This window comes from Macadamia integrifolia, chromosome 5 (genome assembly GCF_013358625.1).
Source record: "Macadamia integrifolia cultivar HAES 741 chromosome 5, SCU_Mint_v3, whole genome shotgun sequence".
Classification (NCBI taxonomy): domain Eukaryota; kingdom Viridiplantae; phylum Streptophyta; class Magnoliopsida; order Proteales; family Proteaceae; genus Macadamia; species Macadamia integrifolia.
The window spans coordinates 6,390,472-6,412,717 of NC_056561.1; the positions used below are offsets into that span (position 1 = coordinate 6,390,472).

The 22,246-nt window shown below is 37.2% G+C and overlaps 3 protein-coding genes, 1 long non-coding RNA gene and 1 pseudogene across 4 annotated transcripts; 1 reads left to right on the forward strand and 4 right to left on the reverse strand.

Moving 5' to 3' along the window:
- Positions 1 to 273: 273 nt before the first annotated feature.
- On the reverse strand, positions 274 to 3,102 carry LOC122079980 (pentatricopeptide repeat-containing protein At3g12770-like). The gene is made up of 3 exons (XM_042646805.1): positions 1,657 to 3,102; positions 1,391 to 1,550; positions 274 to 365 (listed from the first exon to the last, which is right to left on the reverse strand). The coding sequence occupies exons 1-3, from the start codon at positions 3,100 to 3,102 to the stop codon at positions 274 to 276; spliced, it is 1,698 nt and encodes a 565-aa protein (XP_042502739.1).
- A 2,262-nt stretch (positions 3,103 to 5,364) lies between these two features.
- Positions 5,365 to 7,436, reverse strand: LOC122080156 (glutelin type-D 1-like). Its single transcript, XM_042647063.1, has 3 exons — positions 7,026 to 7,436; positions 5,792 to 6,515; positions 5,365 to 5,707 (listed from the first exon to the last, which is right to left on the reverse strand). Exons 1-3 carry the CDS (start codon positions 7,426 to 7,428, stop codon positions 5,554 to 5,556), a joined length of 1,281 nt encoding a protein of 426 aa, XP_042502997.1. The 5' UTR covers positions 7,429 to 7,436; the 3' UTR covers positions 5,365 to 5,553.
- Positions 7,437 to 16,142: 8,706 nt separating this feature from the next.
- Positions 16,143 to 16,937, reverse strand: LOC122079983 (annotated as a pseudogene).
- A 1,356-nt stretch (positions 16,938 to 18,293) lies between these two features.
- On the forward strand, positions 18,294 to 19,000 carry LOC122079984 (cytosolic sulfotransferase 17-like). The gene is made up of 2 exons (XM_042646808.1): positions 18,294 to 18,484; positions 18,586 to 19,000. Exons 1-2 carry the CDS (start codon positions 18,294 to 18,296, stop codon positions 18,998 to 19,000), a joined length of 606 nt encoding a protein of 201 aa, XP_042502742.1.
- Positions 19,001 to 20,122: 1,122 nt separating this feature from the next.
- On the reverse strand, positions 20,123 to 21,070 carry LOC122080158. The gene is made up of 2 exons (XR_006140611.1): positions 20,674 to 21,070; positions 20,123 to 20,552 (listed from the first exon to the last, which is right to left on the reverse strand). It is a non-coding gene; the product is annotated as an uncharacterized LOC122080158 (long non-coding RNA).
- Positions 21,071 to 22,246: the final 1,176 nt, after the last annotated feature.

A 22,246-nucleotide genomic window follows, 5' to 3' on the forward strand; every position in this document is an offset into this window, starting at 1 on the left:
GAGCATATAACAGATGATCTTTCACCTCTTTTTCCAAAGCAAATAAGCTGCAGATATTATTTCTTGGTAATCAACTTGGCATCAAATTATCTACTGAGATAAAAATCCATGTCTCATTTTCTAAAATAAATCCCATGCATCTGTAAATGATGAAATAAAGCTTGTACTATCCTTTTGGTGGTTTAAGGGTTGTTTTGGAAATTGTGTGCTTTCCAGCCTAGACTCCTAGAATGTATGATGCATCCTGGGTAGCTCCTAAAACACCCATTTGGTCTATGAGAGGGAATCCAAAAGCTTTTGAGAAATCTGTCTTGCATTTGCAATAATTGCTTGAATAGCAGAAACCGATTTCAACTTGCTTTGTCCTAGTTTTTCAACCAAGAAATCAGTCAACACAACTCCAACTGTTAGAATAAATTTTTATTTTTCTTTAATTTTCTTATTTCCTGCCAACCACAACAAGTTAACTGGTCTGGGACTCTGGGCACAGGCGAATTTAACACAACGATTCTAGCATGATACCAAGGTTCTAAATTTGGTTGAAAATAATTTTGAGGTTTCAGTTTTCTATGATTCTGGTTCGGTGATCTTAAAATATCTACAAGTTTCAGAGTGTCGGTCAAAATTTTTGAAGAATTTTCTCATTTTTCTTGAATTTTCCAACGAGCAATTCAGCCCGGCTGCAAGAGTTCCTATAAATTCAATGTGGTGAGAATGCCGCGGATTTTTTTTTTATTTTTTTGTTTGAATCCCAGATCCCTATAGTTAGTGCCTACCTGCCTTAGCCCCTTCCCTTCGAATAGTCTGGCAGTTAGTACAGTTCTATCACCTGTGGTGTGGAGGATACGGAGCTAATGAAACTACTTGAACTCAGCTCTGTGTCCGCAGCACATGGCATCCATTTAATAAAATTAGCAGTCTCCTTCCATAATAATTTGATTAAAACCTCTTAGATTTGGCCAGCTCCAATCCTAGTTTGAGACAACAGTTCAGCTCTAGAGAATTAACTACTACAGTGTGTCTCGAATAAGCTCATTTATAGATCAATCTCAAGAACTTAAAAGACCACCATTGTTCTAGTGTCCCAGATTCCCCACAGAGCATCCATCAATTTCAGTTTGATAAGAATTTAGCAGGCATAGGGCCTCAATGCTCAGGTAAATTGACAAAACAAATCTGAAATGACAGACCATGAGACCTGTTAAATATTAATTAAGGTTTGTAAACTTTTCCTTCTGCTTTCCAGATGCATGTGACTGCAGTCATTTATCGTAAAGAGTTTCATAGTAAGGCATATCAGTAGTGATAGGGAAACCAAACAGTCTTGAATGATCCCACTAAACCCACATAATTTTCTTTGATTTTTGGCCCCTTGAACATATGGGTATACCTCGTATTTTACCCTCTGCCTCTGGTTGTCTCGCAATACCTTCTACAGCTTGACCTGCAGCAGTACCTTGACCAATTCCAGGTCCAATAGAAGCAAGCCCTATGGCCAATCCAATAGTAATAACGGACACGGCAGAAATCAGTGGGTTCATGGTAAACTCCTTGCACCAAAATAAAGAAATAGTTAAATAGGACCGGAGCTTACTGCTATTGCCCAACCTGAATCAAGCTTATCCCAGGGTTTTTTTGAGGCCTCCCGGAACATACTCTTTTTCTTATCCTTTCAACGTCAATCCACCGGCCAACATTTGCGTATATGTTTGCTAACTGTACCTGAAGATCATCATTTTCAGGTCCTAACTCAATAAGTTGCTTTGCGGCTAGCTCTGCAACTGCTGTGTCCCCTTGAACTGTTGCAGCCCCAAGCAGTGCTTCCCATATTTGTGCATTATTCTGAAGTGGCATGTCATTGATGAACTTCAAGGCCTCTTGAAAATGTCCTGCCCTTCCCAGCATATCCACCATGCAAACATAGTGCTTCATGTTGGGTTTGACGCCAAAATCAGCAGACATTTCTTTGAAATACCTGAACCCATCTTCTATGAGATGGGAATGACTGCAAGCTGAGAGAACTGCTATCCAAGTTACCGGATTGGGGGTTACAGATGTTGCTTGCTTCATTTTTTCAAAGACAGAAATGGCTTTAGAACCCTGTCCGTTTAGTCCATAGCAATTAATGAGTGCTGTCCATGAGCTCACATCCTTCTCCTGCATATTATCAAAGACTAGCTCTGAAAGCTCTAAAGCTCCACACTTGCCATACATATGAATGAGTCCATTACCAACAATCACTATATCTCCTAAACAAGCTCTATATACATAACCATGTAACTCCTTCCCTTGTCTGAGTGAGGCTAAGTTGGCACATGAACAAAGGGCTGTTACGATGGTGAATGAATCTGGTCGGACGTCCCTAGCAATCTGCATCTCCACAAAAAGGTTGAGTGCTTTTTGTGCATTTCCATTCTGGGTATAACCTGTGATCACAGAATTCCAAGAAACTACATTTTTATTAGGCATCTCATCGAAGACCCGACGAGCAGAATTGACAAACCCACATTTTGCATATGTGTCAATCAACGCAGTTGAGACAAATATATCTGACTCAAAGCCACACTTAATCAAGAAACTGTGAATCTGAATTGATCCTCCAGAACAAGAGAAGCTTGGAAGGATGGTAGCCATAGTAAAGGAATTGGGTTTAATTCCCACAATCCTCATGTCATGGAATGTTTTAATCGCTTGGTCGAATCGATTATGTTGAGTTGATGCCCATACAACTGCTGTCCACGACACGATGTTTCTTTGGGGCATTTCATCGAACAGGTAGTGCATTGATTCAAGTAGACCAAAGCGGCCATAGAAGAGTATAAGGCTGTTGGTAACAAAGAGAGTGGAATCAAACCCAGTTCTAATGGCATGGTTATGGACTATTAGTCCAGTGGTTGGGTCATTGAGTTGAGATGCAGCTTTGAGAATGTGTGGGAAAGTGGAGTTATCAGGCTTGAAGCCATGATGGTTCCAAAGGTTGGCATATAATTGCAGGGCTTTAATATAATGGCCACTATGAACTAGTTCTTGGATTGAGGAAGAGTTGTTGTTGGTGGGTTGCCTTCTATAGAGTTGGGAGTGGAATGGAAGGATACCATACATTGGGCTACAGTTTGGATAAGTGAAAGATGGGTGTTTTCTTCTGAACATAACCATGATAATTAAGAACGTTACCTAGCCATGTTCAAACAGTAGGATTAAGCGAAAACCACCTGGCAGGGCAGACTCCACAGAGAGAGAGAGAGAGAGAGAGAGAGAGAGAGAGAGAACAAGTATTTTGGCTGGGCAGGGTCGGGGTTTAGCTGGGTTTTCTGTTGAGAGATGAGACTTGACCGGCTGGCTCCGGTCTGTGGTGGTTAGTTGTAGTCTTCTTTTCCTCCCTTCTCTGTTGTTTCCAAGTGACAATGATGATTGATATTTCAAAGGCTGCTATGTAAGCAAACACCTTTGAGTTTCCTATCCATAAAATTTCAGAACCAAATAATTACTCATATTATGGCTCTAGCCTCTAGGCATCCACACACCATTATTCCCAGTGGGGTCTCTGTCCACCAAAATTGCTCCATAATAAAATAGATAATATATATTTTTAAATATTTCTTAATATATTTTTTTAATGAAAAAAAGGGAAAGTATAACATGAAAAATTTCAGGCGGAAATTACAGCAGTGCTTCAGGGGATTTAGGTGGCAAAGGAGAAAGGGGTTGATCTCCTACGGATTGAGTGTGATTCGAAATCAGAAGTTGAGAGTATTAATCATCGTCATATCCCTTGGCAGTTTTCATAATAATAGCTGTACTTGCATCATTATTTGACGTCTACACAATGGTATATTTTCCATTATTTTCGAGAAGTAAATTCAGTGGCTGATATCTTTGCTAAAAGGGCATCAAAATCTTTCAGAAGTGAAAATTGGGATATTTGCGCCCTCTTGTATCATCTCAGATCTGAATTAGGAGAGAGCTCAAAGGCCTAGATATATGTTTTCCTTTTTTTTTTTTTTTTTTTTTTTTTTTTTTTCTGCTTCTTTCTTCAACTGATGGAAAGTGAAGGTTTGAAGTAATTCTTTGATTATATTGATGCCGTCTGAAATGCCTGGACATTAATTCTGCTTTTATTTTATTTTTGGGTAATTTATAGCGCTACCCCTTAGAGAATGCCATGATTAGAGGAACACCTCTGCATAACCAAATTATACTCAGACCTCCTGCCGTTAGTCGATGTTATGAAATATACCTTATATGCTGATGTCAGCTAGTATTTATTTTTTCTAAATACCAAAATACCTTGTGAAAGGAGAACTATTTAATATAACCTCTCATAACTCTCCATCTCCCAAATCAATATCCTATTCTTCATCCCCAAATCCATCATGATTTGAGAGCGTCAGCGATCTACCGTGAAGAGCAGTAGCAGTGGCAGCGGTAGCAACGACCAGCGACGAAGGATGTCTACGCAGTTGTTTCCCAAAATCGAAACAACTTCTTCCCCAAATTTCTGTTTCCAATTTCTCCTCTGTTTGTCGTCTTTTAGTGTTATATCTTCTCCTTCTTCGCTCGTTTGCCTTCAAGAAGTTTTTTGAATTTTGGAGCCATCGAGGTTCCTGCTGACAATCCTTGACCGTTGAAGGGGTTTCTAGAGATTTTAAAGGACGAAGAGCCGGCATGATTAAAGCTCACACTATCGGTACTGTTTATTTTATGTCACTTGGTATTTCCTTTATCATTTTTTCTGTTTGTTGTGAAAGGATTTATGATGTTTTTATTTGTTTTTTTCTTTGAATTTAGGGCTTTCGTTTCCTTCCTGGTAATCCTAATGTGTGTTGTGGACTAGAAAAGAGAGCCCGATTTTACAATTTTAGTAAAAACCCAAAAATAAAAAGGAAGAAAAACAGAGCATGTACTCTGTAGTTGTAGCAGATTTTTCGATTCTTAATAATTAGAAACACCCAAACAAGAATTAAAAAAAGGAAACAATTAAGGTTTTTTAGCTGTGCCTGACTTATTATGGTATTTCTTCAATCAAAAAAAAAAAAAAATAAAAAAAAATACTGAAAAGACCAAGATGGTGCAATGGCCATGATGATGAATAGAAATTAAGCTCTATTTTCTGGCTTTTTACTCGGTAGCTTCTTGGGGTAAAGGATAAAGAGAAAGGGTATAACAATCATTTCAACTTCTCCCTTAAGAGTGACTGATGGCGAGGGTGTCTGAGTATAATTTGGTGTTACGTAAGAGGTGTTTCTCTGATAATGACATTCTCTAGGGGTGGCATTGTAAATTACCCTTTGTTTTAATATATACTTTATTGATCATTAGCAAAAAAATATAACAGAGAAACAAAATATCGAAACAAGAAATCAATGAAACATAAAAGCCGTTCCTTTATTCAAAAAATAAAAAATAAAAAATAAAAATTAAAAAAATAAAAAACCATTCCAGTGTAGGGAAACCAGGCCACTTCCTTCAAAACATCTTTGATTGGTGCAGACTTAAATCCTATTTATTTCTATTGAAGATTTGATTCATACCCCCTTTCTCTTACTTGAACAATTACATTGGTGGAGGGATTAAAATGGGATTCTTGTTCATCTTCGAACTGAAAACTTCAGCTTCCTCAGTAGTCAGATTCAAAGTCACTTGAAGAACTTGTGGAGATAAAGTTTTCCACAGTGATGTCTTCCCAACCAAGTATTTGAAGAAAGGCCTGAGAGAAAACCATGTAAGATCGTTGGTGAGTTCGCGAGTTAAAATCATTATAAAAAGACTAATTCACTTAAAGTAGACTTACTGTGTTGAGGTGGTCATAGAAAACCACTCCATTCCTTCATTCCCTGCAACTGTAGAGACCACAAAGACAATTGGAACAACAAACAAATCACCATCCTTAACTGTTGTGTTCAAGACGCTTTCACTATCAATGCCAACAACCTCTACACGGCCACTGCCTTCGACAATATAGATCACTTGAACTGCTGGATCTGAAGAGAATTCTGGTGCAAACATTGCATTAGCATCAAGTCTTACATGCTTGACACTTAACCCAACTTCTTCCAATAATGGAAATTTCTCTCTTGATAAAACAACCAACTTTCCGCCATTCTCGACATAGACGTCGGGCAATGTAGCCTCAATGTTAAAGACCACTTCTTGTTTATCAGCCTTAGAAGGTTGAGGCATGTTGGTTCCTTCTTTAAGCTTGATAATTAAGACACCAGACTGGCTATTCACAAGCTTATTTGTATCTTCTTCATCTAAATCACAAGCTCCACTAACAAAATTGTTGGAGAAACCAGTGAAGATACCCTTAGCTCCAGCTAATAAGAAATATGTGAAATCGCCAGGACTGTGAGCCTTAGATGTGTCACCTAAGAATATTACAATCAATTTGGAGTCTCCATCGTTGAACCACCATGAAACAGCAGCAAGTGGTACAGGTATAATATCACCTTCCTCAATCTCTACCACCTTCTGTTCTGAAGCTTTGGGAAATATTATTCCAATTCTCCCCTTCCCTGTAAGAGTTGAAAATGGATCACAAGAAAAGAAGATTATCCAGTATAAATGCCCAACCCCAAGGGGTAGCAGAGTTGGCAAAGGACTTTCACCTCAAGAAGCGTATTTGTTCTAAGTTGGACTCCTTTTACCTCTTTAGGTCAGTCACAGAGGGTGTTTAATTAATGCACTCTGCACTTCTTTCCGTGAAAGTTGAATGACATGCGGTTATAGGGTCAGTATGGACCCGCTGGAGAAATCCGTCGCTAAGAAAAAAAAAAAATCCATTATACATGCCTACTACAATGGATAGGGAAAGTCTATATTGTTGTATCTAATCTCCATGGAATTCTTACAACCCATCTGAACATCTGGTATTGCAATTGTTCCTAATCAATAACTATTCTTTAAATTTATTGGGTTTTCTTTAAACCTCTACTATAAATTAAATAAATCCTAAGAGATATTGATGATGATTTGATGAAAAAGGGAAATAGAGAATAAGAATTCCAAAGCCTGTAAATAGTTACCTTGAAGTACAATGGCAACCTTGGAGGAATCAGCATAGTGAGGTAAAGCTAGACCAAGGGGGTTTAGAACAAGCTTCCCTGCACCAACCTTGGCCTGGCTAAGTATGGGAAATTCAGCACTTAACCAGCTATAAGAAAATCCACCCTCTCCTTCAAAAATCTTCTGGGCAATCTTGGGTCCTAATTCTGACTCCATAGATGCCTCAGCTAAGGAAAATTGCAATATCGTGTGAGATATGAGCAGAATGAGTGGGAGGAGGTCCATGGATGCCTCTGCAAAGGAAAATTGCAATATCTTGTGGGATATGAGCAGAATGAGTGGGAGTGGGAGAGGAAGAGAAGTGGTTATTTCTGAAACTATTAGTCTCAATTTATAGATGTTGTGAGATGAAATAACAGCCATGTGCAGAAGCCAAACTCCAGACTCCAAAGTCCCAATTAACCAAAATATATAAGGCTCTGTTTGGTTGCCAAGGAGTTTTAAGGGAGTAAGAAGTGAAAAATTTAAAATCTGAATACGAAATTTTTGGAATAAATATCGAACATAATCTTGTATGAAATAGTTAAATGTTTTCATTATTTTTGAAAATTATAATTTTTAATTTATTTTTCAAATCCAAGGGATTGATACAAATTAAGATGTTTAGTAGCCAAAATGGAATAATTTGTAGCTATTGAAATAATTAAACAATCATGTGGGGTAGTGATTGCAAAATTTATACTTTTGGCTTAAAATTTCACTTCTTTGCCTTTTACTTTTCCTTGCAAATGAAAGCAGCCAAAAGAAACTCCCGGAGAAAATACCTAGATGAGTGGGAAAGTAACAAATACCCTTTGCAAAATATAAAAAAAAAAAAAAAAAAAAAAAAAAAAAAAACCATGATCCTCTCTAGCATGCATCGGAGGACTGGTAGCACTTAGACACGTATTCTAGTGTTTTTCAACCATCATATGCTTGTTGGTGCAATGGCATGCTAAAGAGGATCTTACTCAGATAATTTTTTTTTTTCCAACCGCCCACTAAAAGTCATAATGGCTCATAACTTTTGGGAAAAATGAACATCTACTCAATGTCCCTGTTGGCCATACCAACCATGTGACTTAAATGGTAGGTCCTCTTTCCTCTTCTCATTTTGAATTGGCCTACATGAAAGTGACTCAAGTGAGGTGGTGAGAGAATTTAAGCTTCTCTCGCCATGCCATCAGGTCTCCCATGTCTCCATCATATTTAAAACCTATTTTCTATATTGGGAGAAGAATGCTACCTAGTCGCGGGGGAATGCATGGGCATCAACAAGGGAGGGTATTTTGAATTTCTAGGGTGTAGGGCCATCATCTTGGCCCCTCTCTATGTCTTGGAGCAGGAATCATGCGGCCAGATAGCTTTCTTTGGAGAGGGTTTTTTGAAAGACAACATGGTTCTGATACCAACATAAGGGCCAATGGGAATACTAGTAGAATCATCAATATGTGTGAGATTTCTATTTTTCATGAGGGGCAGGACAATTATTTTGTCCACACTATGTTTGGATTGGATGTAGGGTGTATTTGTTATGGTAGAAAGAACTCTATCAGTCTGTTGTAGGAAGCACCAACACCTAGACATAGGTGAGCGCAAAAGGATGACATTGCCCCTTGCCATGTACGTTGGAGATGCTCCAATGCGTTGGTATTGTCTACATCAGAGTTATTTTTCCCATAACAAATACACCTCTGCTAAATATTTCACCCAAAGAAAAAAAGTTGTTTCCAACCATCTGATAAGTGTCTTATCAAAATGGCTCATCGCTTTACCAAGGTGATAGTCTAATTTAGTTGGTTCCATAGTTGGTATGACTTAAATGGGAACCAGATCCCTCTTAATGTGCCAATGTTTTTAGTGCGTATCCAACGACTAGTGATAAGCATTCGGGTGTTGCCAACTATCGGGTACGCTATATGGCATTGAAGGATAAAAATCTTATGTAGGAGTAGGTCTGGCGAATATTGACGGAGACTACTTCAGAGGTCAACACACGTCATGTGACATGTGGACGGTCAGATCAAAATTTCCGCTGGGGACGGACAAGCTCTATCCGGATCGCTACTTCTCACAAAACTGTTCAAAATAGGGAAAATAATCTTCTATTTTTCTCATCTATGTTTTTCTTTGTTTTGCTACCTGCAGAACGCGACATGTGGACAACTTTAAGATCAACGTACCGGATGTAATAATCCTCACCCAATCTTAACTGTTGGTCTCCTTGTTGTCCACGTGTCGCGTTCTGCAGGTAGCAAAACAAGAAAAAACATGGATGAGAAAAACAGAGAATTTTGATCCTCAAAATAGGGCTCGACAGCATCAGAACTCAGAAGCTGATCGAGAGAAACTCTAGGTTTCAAAATCCTTCCCCACCCCGTTTTCTTCTTCTCCCTCCTTCCTCTTTTCAAATTAAGAAGACATAGTACTGTATCAGAGAAAAATCCTTCCTTCTTCCTCTCTCTCTCTCTCTCTTTTTTTTTTTTTTTTTTTTTTGCATCTCTTGGTGGAGTAGGAGATGGTCCTGATGTGAACCCCTCTCTCCTCATATATCTCTTTTTTAATGTATGATGTCGATGGGCCATAATGAACTGATGTCTGTTCAACGTTGCGTCACGAAAACTCTATTTATATATATATATATATATATAATTATGTCTGTGTATTTTTTTTCTATTTTAAAATCACATATTTTGCCTTTCTGTTGTAGTTCCACATCATTGTACAGAGGGCCAAAAGTCCAAATATAGATTATGTACCCTTCGATCAATGTACATTAGTATGGAGTTTCTCCGAGTCATCATTCTTTTTATAAAATTTCCATTCCCTGACGAAGAGAAAGTTTTTCTCTGCGATTTAAGACGGCTCACCAAGGTTTCACAAACTCCTAAAGATTTTTAAATATTACCTAAAATGTATTTTCGATAACTTCTTGTGTGCATCTGAAACCCCACGACAAATTGTTCCGATACACAGTGGCCTAAAGAAAACTGTCTCATTAATAATATAGTGAATTTTTTGTGGTTGACAATCCTCGGTCAAATTGGTGGGTGGATATAACCATCCAGCCACAATAAAGAGTACTGATGGAACATTTCTCACCATTAGATATCTAAGAATCACGTGGTCTAAATAGATTCGATGTCCACATTTGACTCTCAAATTCTAATCATTAATTCACCTTCTTGTCTACTCCCATGTGTGTTCATGTATTATTTGTACTCCCCTGTGGGAATGTCAATTCTAGGCTTGCATCAATTAAGCCTAATTGAGTTTGATTGGAAAAATCTAAAACCAATTTAGACTGTTTATCTAATGTGCCAGCTAAAGCTTAGACCAAATGATATTCGGTCATTCCATGTGTGGGGTCTAGCTTGATGGTCACATGACTAAGATCAACCGCATAAGAGCCCGCCGAGGCAGCCCAATCTCCTAAGAGCCCAACTTTTGCTGAATTGCAATTGTTATAGGTAAATTTCCTGAATCAATCTTAGAATCAATGAATCCTTTTGCGTTAGTCAAGTGTTCAATTCGAACACCATTAAGCTCTAGACATGAACTATTATCTATGTAACATAGGCCTTAGAAAATTAAAAGCATTTAATTTTTCATTAATATGTTTTTTTTTTTTTAATAAATTATTCTTAAAAAAGAGACAGGTGAGGTTTACCCAAAAAAAAAAAAAAAGACAGGTGAGTTTACCGATGAGGGGCAATGAAATAGTTTTTTGAAAAAAGTGTGGCAGAGAGAGTATTTCATACTAGGAAGGGAAAAAGGTTGGTGTTATAATCAAATCCAATCTGGTCTTTTGATTCTGGAATCGTGGGGTCAGAACCAACTTGTGCCCTTTATTAATTAAGTCTAAAATTTAGATACAAAACCAGATAAATAAGGGTGAAATCGGATAAATTCTAATCTAATTCTCAGCTCTAATCCTAAATTGACACCGTGAAATTCAAATACTTTTTCTTGGGGATCGAGGACCTTGATGATTAACACTTCTCCCTTAGAAGAGTGCTTCAAGGACTTGATCAGTGAATCAAACCTTTGATAGCATCTCAAAAGAAAAAACTACTCAATTGGTTAAAGTGTAGCTTGCTTGTTGAAGCAACCACCGCCATAACATGTTTAGAGTTTGAATACAAACCCAGCTCCCATCCCCACCAAAAAATATTATTTCCCTTTGTTGAGTGGGGACGCCTCCCCGGCTGCCATTCTAGTTGGCCTATGAACCCTTAATAAGAATTGTCCAAAAATATGAAATTATTTCATTGTTGTACCACATATTACAAATAGCACGTGCTAATTATTTTATGGTCCATGTCATAGGTCTGCCAACCCAGCTATCTACCCAACTTCTAATTATGATTAGACTACCTAAATTGATTCTTCAGGTACATGAATAAATGTTTTGCAACTATGAGACATCTTTTTCAGTTCACATATTTGGATGTTTGATAGCTATTCCTCTTGAAACCTTTTTTTTTTTTTTTAATAAAGTTTCTATTGAGCTTTTTTTTTTTTTTTTTTGGTAGAATCTCTTGATGCCTTGAAGCACCTTGGTTGTGATTGAAATAATTTTTTTATTTGGATATTAATATTTAAGGATTTTTTATTCAGAAGTACCCAAGAGCGAGGTATACATGCATGGACATATATGAATGGATATTTAATTGAATTTGAGTCTAAAAATTGACATGCGATTAGTCCATAAGATATATTCCTAAACAAATTGTACAACGAATTGTCAATGTGACTTAAAATGGTGAGAAGCTTTCATGTTGGAGTTGATGGTCTAAAAGACTAGAACTGTACGTGCACATGCCATTCTGTGAGGCTGTGACATAAATTATAATTTCAATAACACCTAACCTGCAAGGTTGGCAACTGCAAGGTTGCTTGCCAACCTTTCATAAAATAAAAAAGAAAAAAATACTTCTTGCCAACCTATTTGCCTGTGCATTAGAGAGGTACATGAATAAAATATAGATCAGATAAAACATTATCCCATTTGCATATGATTTACCTTCTGAACAGATTCAGATAGTTTTCAAAAACCAATTTTTCAGATATGGATTCTCATAAATGGATACAAACACAAAGCGGATATGGATTTTTGACTATTTATTTATTTTCTTACCTATCTGTGTTAAGCAGAGAAGAACTGGAGATTTAAAAGACAAAAATTTGAGTAGGATTGATGTTAAAGGTTCCTATTTTCTCATGAATATTTTTCTTACATTTAATTTATTGTTTAATTATATGTAATATTTGTAAAATAATAATAATATTTTAATATTTTAAATATTATTTAATCAATTTTTTAATAATTGAATCAAATAATATAACTTTTGAATGATTTTGAATAGTTTCTATGATTTATTTTTTGAATAGGAATTGTCCAAAATAATAAAATTGTTTCATTGTTGGACCGCATGTCACAAATAGCACGTGTTAATTATTTTATGGTCCATGTCATAGGTCTGCCAACCCTGCTGTCTACCCAACTTCTAATTCTGATTAAACCACCTTGGTTCTTTAGTACATGAATAAATGTTTTTGCAACTATGAGACATCTTTTCCTTTTCACATATTTGGATGTTTTGTTAACTGTTTCTCTTGAAACTTTTTTTTTTTGGAATCTCTTGATGGCTTGAAGCACTTTATATTTAGGGTAATTTACAGCGCCACCCCCTAGAGAATGCCACTATTATAAGAACACCCCCTTTGTTTCACCAAATTAGACTCAGACCCACTCCCGTCAATCATTGTAAAGTGAAGAATTAAAATGACCATTATACCCTATTCATTAAAATTCATTTGGTGGTGAGGTTGTCGGTGGCGCCTGGGACGGTGGCTACCGCCAAGTAGCAGAGCTCCGGATATAGAGGATGGCGTGCTCCGGGGAGGAGTCCGACTTGGTTTTCAAATTTTTATTCTTGTGGGAAGGGACTCTGGCAACCACGCCGATGACTGGAGGAAGCCACAAGTAGCAACAACAATTGCTTCTTCTTCCTCCTTCCTAATGAAATACTGTGCTTTCCGATTTCTGAAAATTCAGTCAAAATCTCCTTAATGCGGCTCATCTTTTTATGGTTAGTGCTTGGGAAATGAGATGACACTGCAAAACTACAAAGAAGACACCGCGGATCGAGGGCTAGCCAACCGGCAGAGTAAACTAATAGCCGAGTGCGCGAGTGTATTTTTTGTTTGTAAAGACGATGTTCTACGACTTGTTGGGGCTTGGTTAAAAAATAAAAGGCCATAAACCATTTTCTTATGTAACTCAGGGGAAGAATTTTAGGTTTCCTGGAAGGTTTTTTTTTTTTTTTTTCAAACAAACTTTAACAGATAAACAGACGAACTGCAAGTTAAGGTTTTCCTAGGATTTTATTGAGCCTACCAGCACCGTCTTGAGTTTGTTGCAAAGCAAGGCAAAAAAAGACAGTGATTCAATTTCACGCTGGCTAGTTTCCATCATATTAGTGGTAGATTGGAGCAAGATAATACAAGAAGAATCCATCACAGCTAATGTACTTGACTATACGAGGACACTCGATGAGAGAGAGAACCCTCGGTTCTCTTTGCATCAATTCTGATTTGGAAAGCTCCACAGATTTCAAGGTGGAAACCTCACCGGACCCGTGAGTTTTAGCAAGGGAGACGGTGGCGGAAGAACCACGACCAATGGTGCGGCCTCTGATCCATTTCATGGTGGATTGAAGAAAGTTTGGAATTGGAAATGGAAGGAACAGATGAAGGAAGAAACAGATTAGGTTTGGGTATTTCATATTTAGTAAGGGTATTTTGATTTAAAATAAAATATAGTAGCTAACATCATCATATAAGGTATATTCCTTAATAGTGACTGATGGTACGGAGTCCAAATCTAATTTGGTGAAAGAGAGGGGGTGTCCCTCTAATATTGGCATTCTCCAGATGGTGGCGTTGTAAATTACCTTTATATTTATGATTGAAATATTTTTTTTTATTTAGATATTAATATTTAAGCATTTTTTATTTAGAAGGACTTAAAAGCAAGGTATACATGCATGAACATATATGGATGGATATTTTAATTGAATCTGAGTCTAAAAATTGACATGTGATTAATCCATTAGATATATTCCTAAACAAATTGTATAACGAAATATCCATGTGACTTAAAATGGTGGGAAGTTTTCATGTCGGAGTTGGATGGTCTAAAAGACTAGAATTGTGCAACATGCCATCTTGTGACACAAATCAAAATTTCAACAATTCCTAACCCGCAAAGTTGCTCGCAAACCTTTCACACATACAAAAAAAAAAAAAAAAAAAAAAAAAAAAAAAACAAAACTTACCAACCTATTTTGCCTATTCACTAGAGAGATAAATGAATAAAATACAAATCGGATATAACATTATCACATTCGCATATGATTTACCTTCTAAACTGATTCAGTTAGTTTTCAAAAACCAAATTTTCAAATATGGGTTCTCATAAATGGATACAAACACAAAGTGGATATGGATTTTTGACTATCTATTTATTTCCTTAGCTATTTGTGGTGAGCGGAGAAGAACTGGAGAAGACAAAAGCTTTACTAGGATTGATGTTAAAGGGTATTTCCTCATGAATCTTTTTCTTTCATTTAATTTCTTGTTTCGTTATATGAAATATGTTGCAAAATGATAATAATATTTTAATATTTTAAATATTATTTAATCATATTTTTTTAATAATTGAATCGAATAATATAACTTTTGAACGATTTTGAATAGTTTCTGTAACTGATTTTTCGAATAGGAATTTTCCCAAAGGGGTTCTTTGTTTCTTTCTTTTTTTCCTTTGGTCGAACTCCTAGGGATTCAAAGGCGGCTAATCAAAAGTGGATTTTCAAATATTCATTTACAACAATTCAGTATGCCAGAAAACAAAGGCTAATCAAATGTGAATTTTCAAATATCCATTTACATTGTTTTTGTGTGCCAACAAACAAAGGCTAATTAAATGCGGATTTTCAAATATCCATTTATATCATTCCTGTGCGCTAGGAAGCAAAGGTTAATCAACTATGAATTTTCAAATATCTATTTACATTGTTTCTGTGACTCAATAAGAAAAAGTTAATTAAATAGGGATTTTTAAATATCTATTTACATTGTTTCCGTGTATAAAAAAAAGCAAAGCGTAGTCAAATTTGAATTTCCAAATATTCATTTAAATCGTTTCCATGCACAAAGCAAAGGCTTATTGAGTTATGGATTGGTGTACCCGACGAGCATGTGGAGTAACACATAGATATTAGGGTACAACTAGTCGGGCTGGATTGGGTTGTGAGGGTCCACTTATAATAGGAAAGGACCATGACGGGCTGGGTTGAAACCAAGACCTCAGACAAGGCCTGGCCCATGGGCTGAAAATCAAAGCCCAGACCATGAAATTTTCATGTGGTTTTTCAAGCTGGGATTTCGCTTGGTAGGATAAACTTGCACCCCCTTGTAGAAACGGAAAAAGATTTATCTCCAACCGCTGGAATGTCCAACTAGACATCTGTTGGCTGAGAAAATGGGGTCATATATCCATGTGTTAGGGTGTGTGTCTAAATCTTTTTGATCGTCTATCGTATGTCTGATTGGGCTTCCAACTAGTTAGAGAGGAGCCGGGTCCTGTGGTAACACTTATTTGTACCATGTGAAATGATGATATAGCAATTTTGACACTCGAATATAGGAAAAAGTTGGACATGTTAGTGTTGTGCCCAGCTTTTGTCTATTGTTCTCCTCCTCCTAGTGAAAGACCCATTGCCCTCTGTTATCTTCTCTATCATGTGCTTGCTGCTCACAAGCTTATCTGAAAATGTGTCTATCCTTTCCCCTTTGAATATATAAAATTCTTGATAAATCATGTGTAAAATTTCAAACTCAATTCCAAAAAAAAAAAAACCCTTTCTTATGTAGACAAACCCTCCTATGATTTCTATAAAATTAGACTGCAGATCTTCTACATATGATTTCGGACTAATCGTTATGAACAGATTTCCATTCTTTTCTCCCCCTATTAGAGAGAGAGAGAGAGAGAGAGAGAGAGAGAGAGAGAGAGAGTAGTGGTAATATGAATATTAATGTTTAAAAATATATAATTGAGTCCCAAATCCATTCAAATATTGTACAGTTTTAAAGGTTGAAGCCCCTTGGTGACATTGAAGAATTTTAGTACATACTACCATTGATCCCATCTCTTAAGCATGTGAACTGCCACAGTATCAGCTATAAGTTCATGTGAGCACCTCCCATTAGTCCCTGGATAATCATACATTGCTGGCTTATTCGAACCTGTTCTTAGCCTTCTTCCCCATCTTCAACCATTTTCCAACCAATTTATCCTCAGGTCCCTGTGTTTGATTAGCAGGAATGCTTGACTCTGCATTCCATTAGACGAGATCCCAAGACAATAGGAACCCCATGCCCGACATGTATTCGACGAATGGATTATGGCTATGGCAAGGGATTACAAAACCATAATACAAATCTATCCTAGGCACTGGCTCAAGTGATGCAGCCAATGGTACTAACCTTAGGAAGAGATCATCATCGGCCTTCACGATATAGTCATAACTATGGGAGAGGATGTAAGGAAGTGAAGAGAAGTTGGTGTAGGTCTTCCCAGAGTTCATGTTCTCAGTGCAATTGAGGATGATAATGTCATCAAACCGGAGAATTTCGAGTGTGGTAAGTAGCCGTTGATCATCTTTGGTGAGTCTATAGAAGACAAATTTTATGTCTATATTGGCAACTGGAGAAGATTGGATGCCATAGATGAGGCGAAGGAAGTGGCGGCGGTCATAGGAATCCGGCCCTGTGAGGATTCCTATTAGGAGGCTGAATTGGACACACCATTGAGGGATGATTCATCTGTAGGTTAAGTAAGAACAAGAAGAGAAATAAAAAAAGAGAGGGTAAGATAGTTAGAACCAGCCACCTCCTAAGCATTATATTTGTCTAAGTATTTGTGTGAGGCTGTGAGAAGTAAGTAGATCAAGTCATCTACATACAAGCATTTTACAAGGAGGACGAATTGGATAGTGAGTAAGGAGGCTCATGAATTCCTTGTTGCACTATATGCTTTGGTTTAATAGGTTAGTTAATGAAGTTAACCTGTAGAGTCCTTTACTGTCAAAAACCGTTTTTCATGAGATTTCCATGTGAAGAAGTGATCTGAAGATGGTCACAATGTGTGCTATACCTGGTGAGAGCTGTTAAATTGGCGTGAGAAGACAGGCAAAGGATCCCCTCAGATCCCTCTCTCTTTCTCTGCTTGGACGTTCCCCATGGGTCTTCCTAGGATTTTCTTGGGCACTAAATCCCCAATTTTGAAACTTCGACGTCGAGCTTTCTTGTCATAAGCCAGTGTTATTCCTCTTGGACAACATTGGCCATGCTAAATATCGTGTTTGGACACTTTTCCTCAATCAGATTAAGCTGGTCATATCATGCTCTCATCCATTCTGTTTCTTCAAGTTCAGCTTCATTCCACCAAAACATGTGGTTTCTCTCTCTCTCCAATAAACTAATAAATTCTCACCTAAACGTGGAGTCACATGGCACTAAGGGAGAAGAAATGTCAGGAAAACTCTTTCGATCCATTTTTAGGAATCGAAAACTTCTCAACTCTAATACCATGTTTGCTACCGTTTCACTCAAAATCTCGAACAGTTAAGAAAGAGCAATGTATATGTATACGTCAACAGTAACTCTACCTGCCAGATCAACTTGGTTTAAGAAAATGGCTTTTGAAATATTTGGGGAAACTACATTTTATTTTAAATTAATAAAATGACTTCTTTCTATTAAGCTTATACCCTAGTAGATGATAATAATCCTTCTTTTACCACCCCCACACCCCGCACCCCCCCCCCCCCCCCAAAAAAAAAAAAGGAAGACTATGATATTTACCAATGGGAAGGCTCTTGCCTCTTGGTATGTGCCCTCTCGCTTGGAAGCGGCTATTACCTTTGGATCAAACTTTGAAGCTCGTGGTGAGGATGTTATATATCTTGGCTTCTTCATTGAAAACAGGCACCACTTGGCTCAAGGCTCTTGTTTTTCGCCTCATGAATGGCTGCAAAGAGAATGATCAGAAGGACCTTTTGATTACAAACTGCCCACATGACCTTGTACAAACCTTTGAAGCCCAAATTTGCAGGGAAAATCCATCTCCTCATCATCTTTATGGTATCCCCTTTCCTTGACTCTTTCATACTTGCATGCCTTACAATGTTCTACCCACATCAATCAAGGATGCTGAGTGTAAATTTGTTTATGTAACTCGAAGCCCAAAAGATGCATTTGTGTCGCTATGGCACTTTGCGAATGCGGATAGGGGACCAGAACGAAGGCTGCCAATAGTGGTGGAGGATGTATTTGAGAGCTTATGCACTAATATTTATCTTGTTAAGTTTTTCTCGAATTCTTGACCTATTTTGAAGATTGACCCGCTCCGACATATTTTGGCGGCGACCTGAATGGAAAGTTTTCTGAGATCTGTGATGGAAGCAGATGGGTTTGCTCTAACATATCCTTATGGAAGGAGCACTTGAAGAATCCTCACAAAATACTGCTCTTGAAGTATGAGGAGATGAAAAGTGATTCAAGGGGACAATTGAAAAGGTTAGCTTCATTTCTTGGTAAGCCATTTCTTAATAGCTTAGAAAGGCTTAAGAACTTGGAGGTGAAGAAGAATGACAATGATAGATGGAGTGGCATAGCCAATAATGCATTCTTTAGGCCTGGGATTGTCGGTGACTGGAAGAATGTCTTCACCCCTGAGATGATAGAGCGACTTGATGAAATCACTAGCTTGAAGTTAGAGGGTTCTGGCCTATACCTCCAAGAGAATTTTATAGCAGCAAGTCAGTATAGTCTACTAGCAACTATGATACTTAAGGTAGTTGGCATCTTGTATTATCCTTGATAGAGAACCCTATTGGGCTTCCAATGATGAGTGAAAAATTAATCAAGATACATGTCCCATTATCTTTTACTTAGATCGATTTGTATGCTTGGAATTTGGTTATTATATCATCTTTAGTCTCTTAATAGTAATTTGGTTAAGGAAATGGGTTATACTGTATACAGAATATAGATAAAAACAAGTCCTTTGTCCATAATGTTAGCTGTAATGTATATTGGGAATCCCAGTTCCACCTGCTACCCCTCCTCAGACCCACTTTTGCATATTCTCCCCCTACTTTCACAAACCCATATTATACCCAACCCTCTACTTAACCCTAGCCACCCTAACCCTTGAACACAATCCCAACCCCACCCCCAAGCCAAATCCAACCCAGTACTCATACCATATCTGGTCACCCTTTCTTCCACCTTGTTCAGCCCATCCCCTACTCATCCGTTAGCCTTCTCACTTTAACTTGTCTAACTTTTACCATTTCCTGCCTCTTCATTCTTGAAAATCGAGCGTATTATGATGTTGATTGGGCTAGTGATGTTGTCAATTGTTGTTATACTACATGTTTCTATATATTTCCGGGAGACTCTCTTAGGTTGTGTTTGATTGCAAGGGAAATGAGAAGAGAAGGGAAGGGAAGTGAAGGAAATTTTTTTCCCTTTCAAGTCGTTTGATTGCAACAGAAGTAAAGTGAAATTTATTTCCCAGAGTTGTTTGGTTGGATGTAAAATAGATGTAAAGTAGATGTAAAACTTTTAAAAATTGAAGATACTCTGTATATTTACTAGAAGAGGCAAAAGAATTTTCTTATAAAGGAATCATGGATCAAGCCCACCTGATTAAAAATAAGTTATTCTTTAGTGGCCACTGACACCTTTAGATTGATACATGAATTTTTTATTTATTTTTATTTATTTATTTTGTGGGGCGGGGGTGTGTGTGTGTGGATATTCATCAAAATCAATAGAAAATAGTAAAGCTATATTTGAAGTATGATTATTGATAATTATTAAGATCTGCAATGAGCACTAGTTTTTACTACAAAGCTTTTACTTTAATGTAATAGAGAAAGCAACTAATATATCCACAAAAGCTAAACAATCAAAAGAGATCCAATTCAGGCATCAACCAGATCATATTGAAGTTTACAAACATTTGGGTCCTCAACCCACATGGATCTAAGCAGCTTAAGCAACACCCACAAGATATAATATCTCTATGACACATTTCATCAAACACTTGAGGTGAGTTCTGTAATCGTTGAGGACTAAGGAGGTGAAGCTAACAAAATGAAATGGAACAAAATAGAGAAATAAATCAAACTTGATATTTAAAGCTTCCTTATCCAAGCAAGAATGAAGAGATATTTTGGCCTGAAAAATCCTTCCAACTCAAAAACAATTCAAATCTGTGTTCTGCCTGCTCCCTTCCTTTGTGCTCGGATTACACGACCCATCGCTTACTTCACTTTGAATCTCTCAATCTGAGAAGAAATCTCCATTGTACCTTGTGTCTAATTGATAGTTCTTGCAGGCCGAGTCGTCCCACTTCATCATCTCTACATAGCCCAAATCCATTGGACATGAAGATATGTTAGTAGTTGCAGCAACTGAAACTGAATTTACAGCTCCAATTGAGAGAAACAACACTACTCTTAAGAACAAGAAAACAAATCGAACCTTCATCTCTTTTACTCCCTCAAATCTCTCTTTGTTTGGGATATGGAGAATGATGAATTTGGTTTCAGTGTTACAGTGACAAGCTATATTAAGAAATCTGAGATTTTGCCATTATCAAAGGAGGAGGATGCGAGGAAGATGAGATATTGCAAAAAATTTCAAAGGAAATAGAGGAATGGGTCGTCAACGACGTCTGATAAGGACACAGACATGGAAACAAGGCAGTGTTCTTTCTTCCCTTGTTTCCTCGCAAGTTCTGTCGTTTTTCCTATTTGTAAGGAGTCAATGGAGGGAGTTTAGTAGCGAACTTCCAGGAAAGAGGAGAGCCGCCTACCCCTGGAGAAAGAAGGGAAATTTACTGCTCAACCATGAAAAATGAGCTCGGGAGCAGGGCAGGGCAGGGCAGGGCAGGGAAAGTGAGTCGCGAGAGGGTGAGAGAAAGACATCGTGAGTAGGGTTTTCATTTTTTTTCCTATTTTAGTTGGGAAACGAAAATGAAAATTTTAATGTTTAAGTATAATTTTTTTCCCATCGTAAATATATTACCTTGCAATCAAACATCTAAATTCATTTCTCAAGGAAAATAAATTTCACTTTATATTAACAATTTGCATTCCCCTTGCAACCAAACGAAACCCTATTTAATTGTCGTAGTAAAGAACAACTTGTTATGTTTTGCTCCAGTGTACTAACGGTGAGTATTATGCCCTTGCTGATAGTACATCCGTTATTATTTGACTATGATGGCTCCTTCATGATATTAGTGTCTCATTGACCATTCCAACTCCACTCATTTGTGATAACGAATGCATCATTCAAACAACTTACAGAGGGTGAAGTATTCCATAAAAGGACACAGCATAGTGAAAATGATTGCCACTTTGTTTGTGACCATTTTCATCAAGGGACGATTTCTTTTAGCACATATCTCCTCCAAATATTAACTAATGGATCGTTTTGCTCAGGCTGAGACCTTTTTCTCCTCTCCAAACTTAAAATAGTTTCTCATTAATCATCTTGAGTTTGAAGTAAGAGTGTCAATTCAATTTGGCATCAGTATTTGGTACGATATAGGTTTGATACACTGTATGTATATCCCATACTAATACTGTATCAAATATCAACTTGGTATAGGATTCTCATACCAATGTCATACCGAATTATCTATTTAGTATAGCATTAGTAGCAATACTGTATTCAACATGGTATCAATACGGTAGGGTGCGTTCTTTTATATCATACCCCATACCGATACCATGTTGAATACCAGCTTGGTACATAAACCCCATTACCGATATAACATCAAATTTAATTCGATTTGATTTGATACCAATAATTCGGTAGATATCGGTTTCAATATTCAGTACACATTGATGCCCTTAGTTTGAAGGAGGTGATAGCTGTAATATCTTGTTAATAGCCGTAATATATTATCTATGATATTAATTTCTTTTCCCTTTTTTTTTATTTTACTTTATTTTATTTTTATTTTTTGGGAGGGGGACGAATCAAAATATTAAAACAAAAGAGCAAAGTATAACACGAAAAATTTCAGGTGGAAATTACAGTAGTG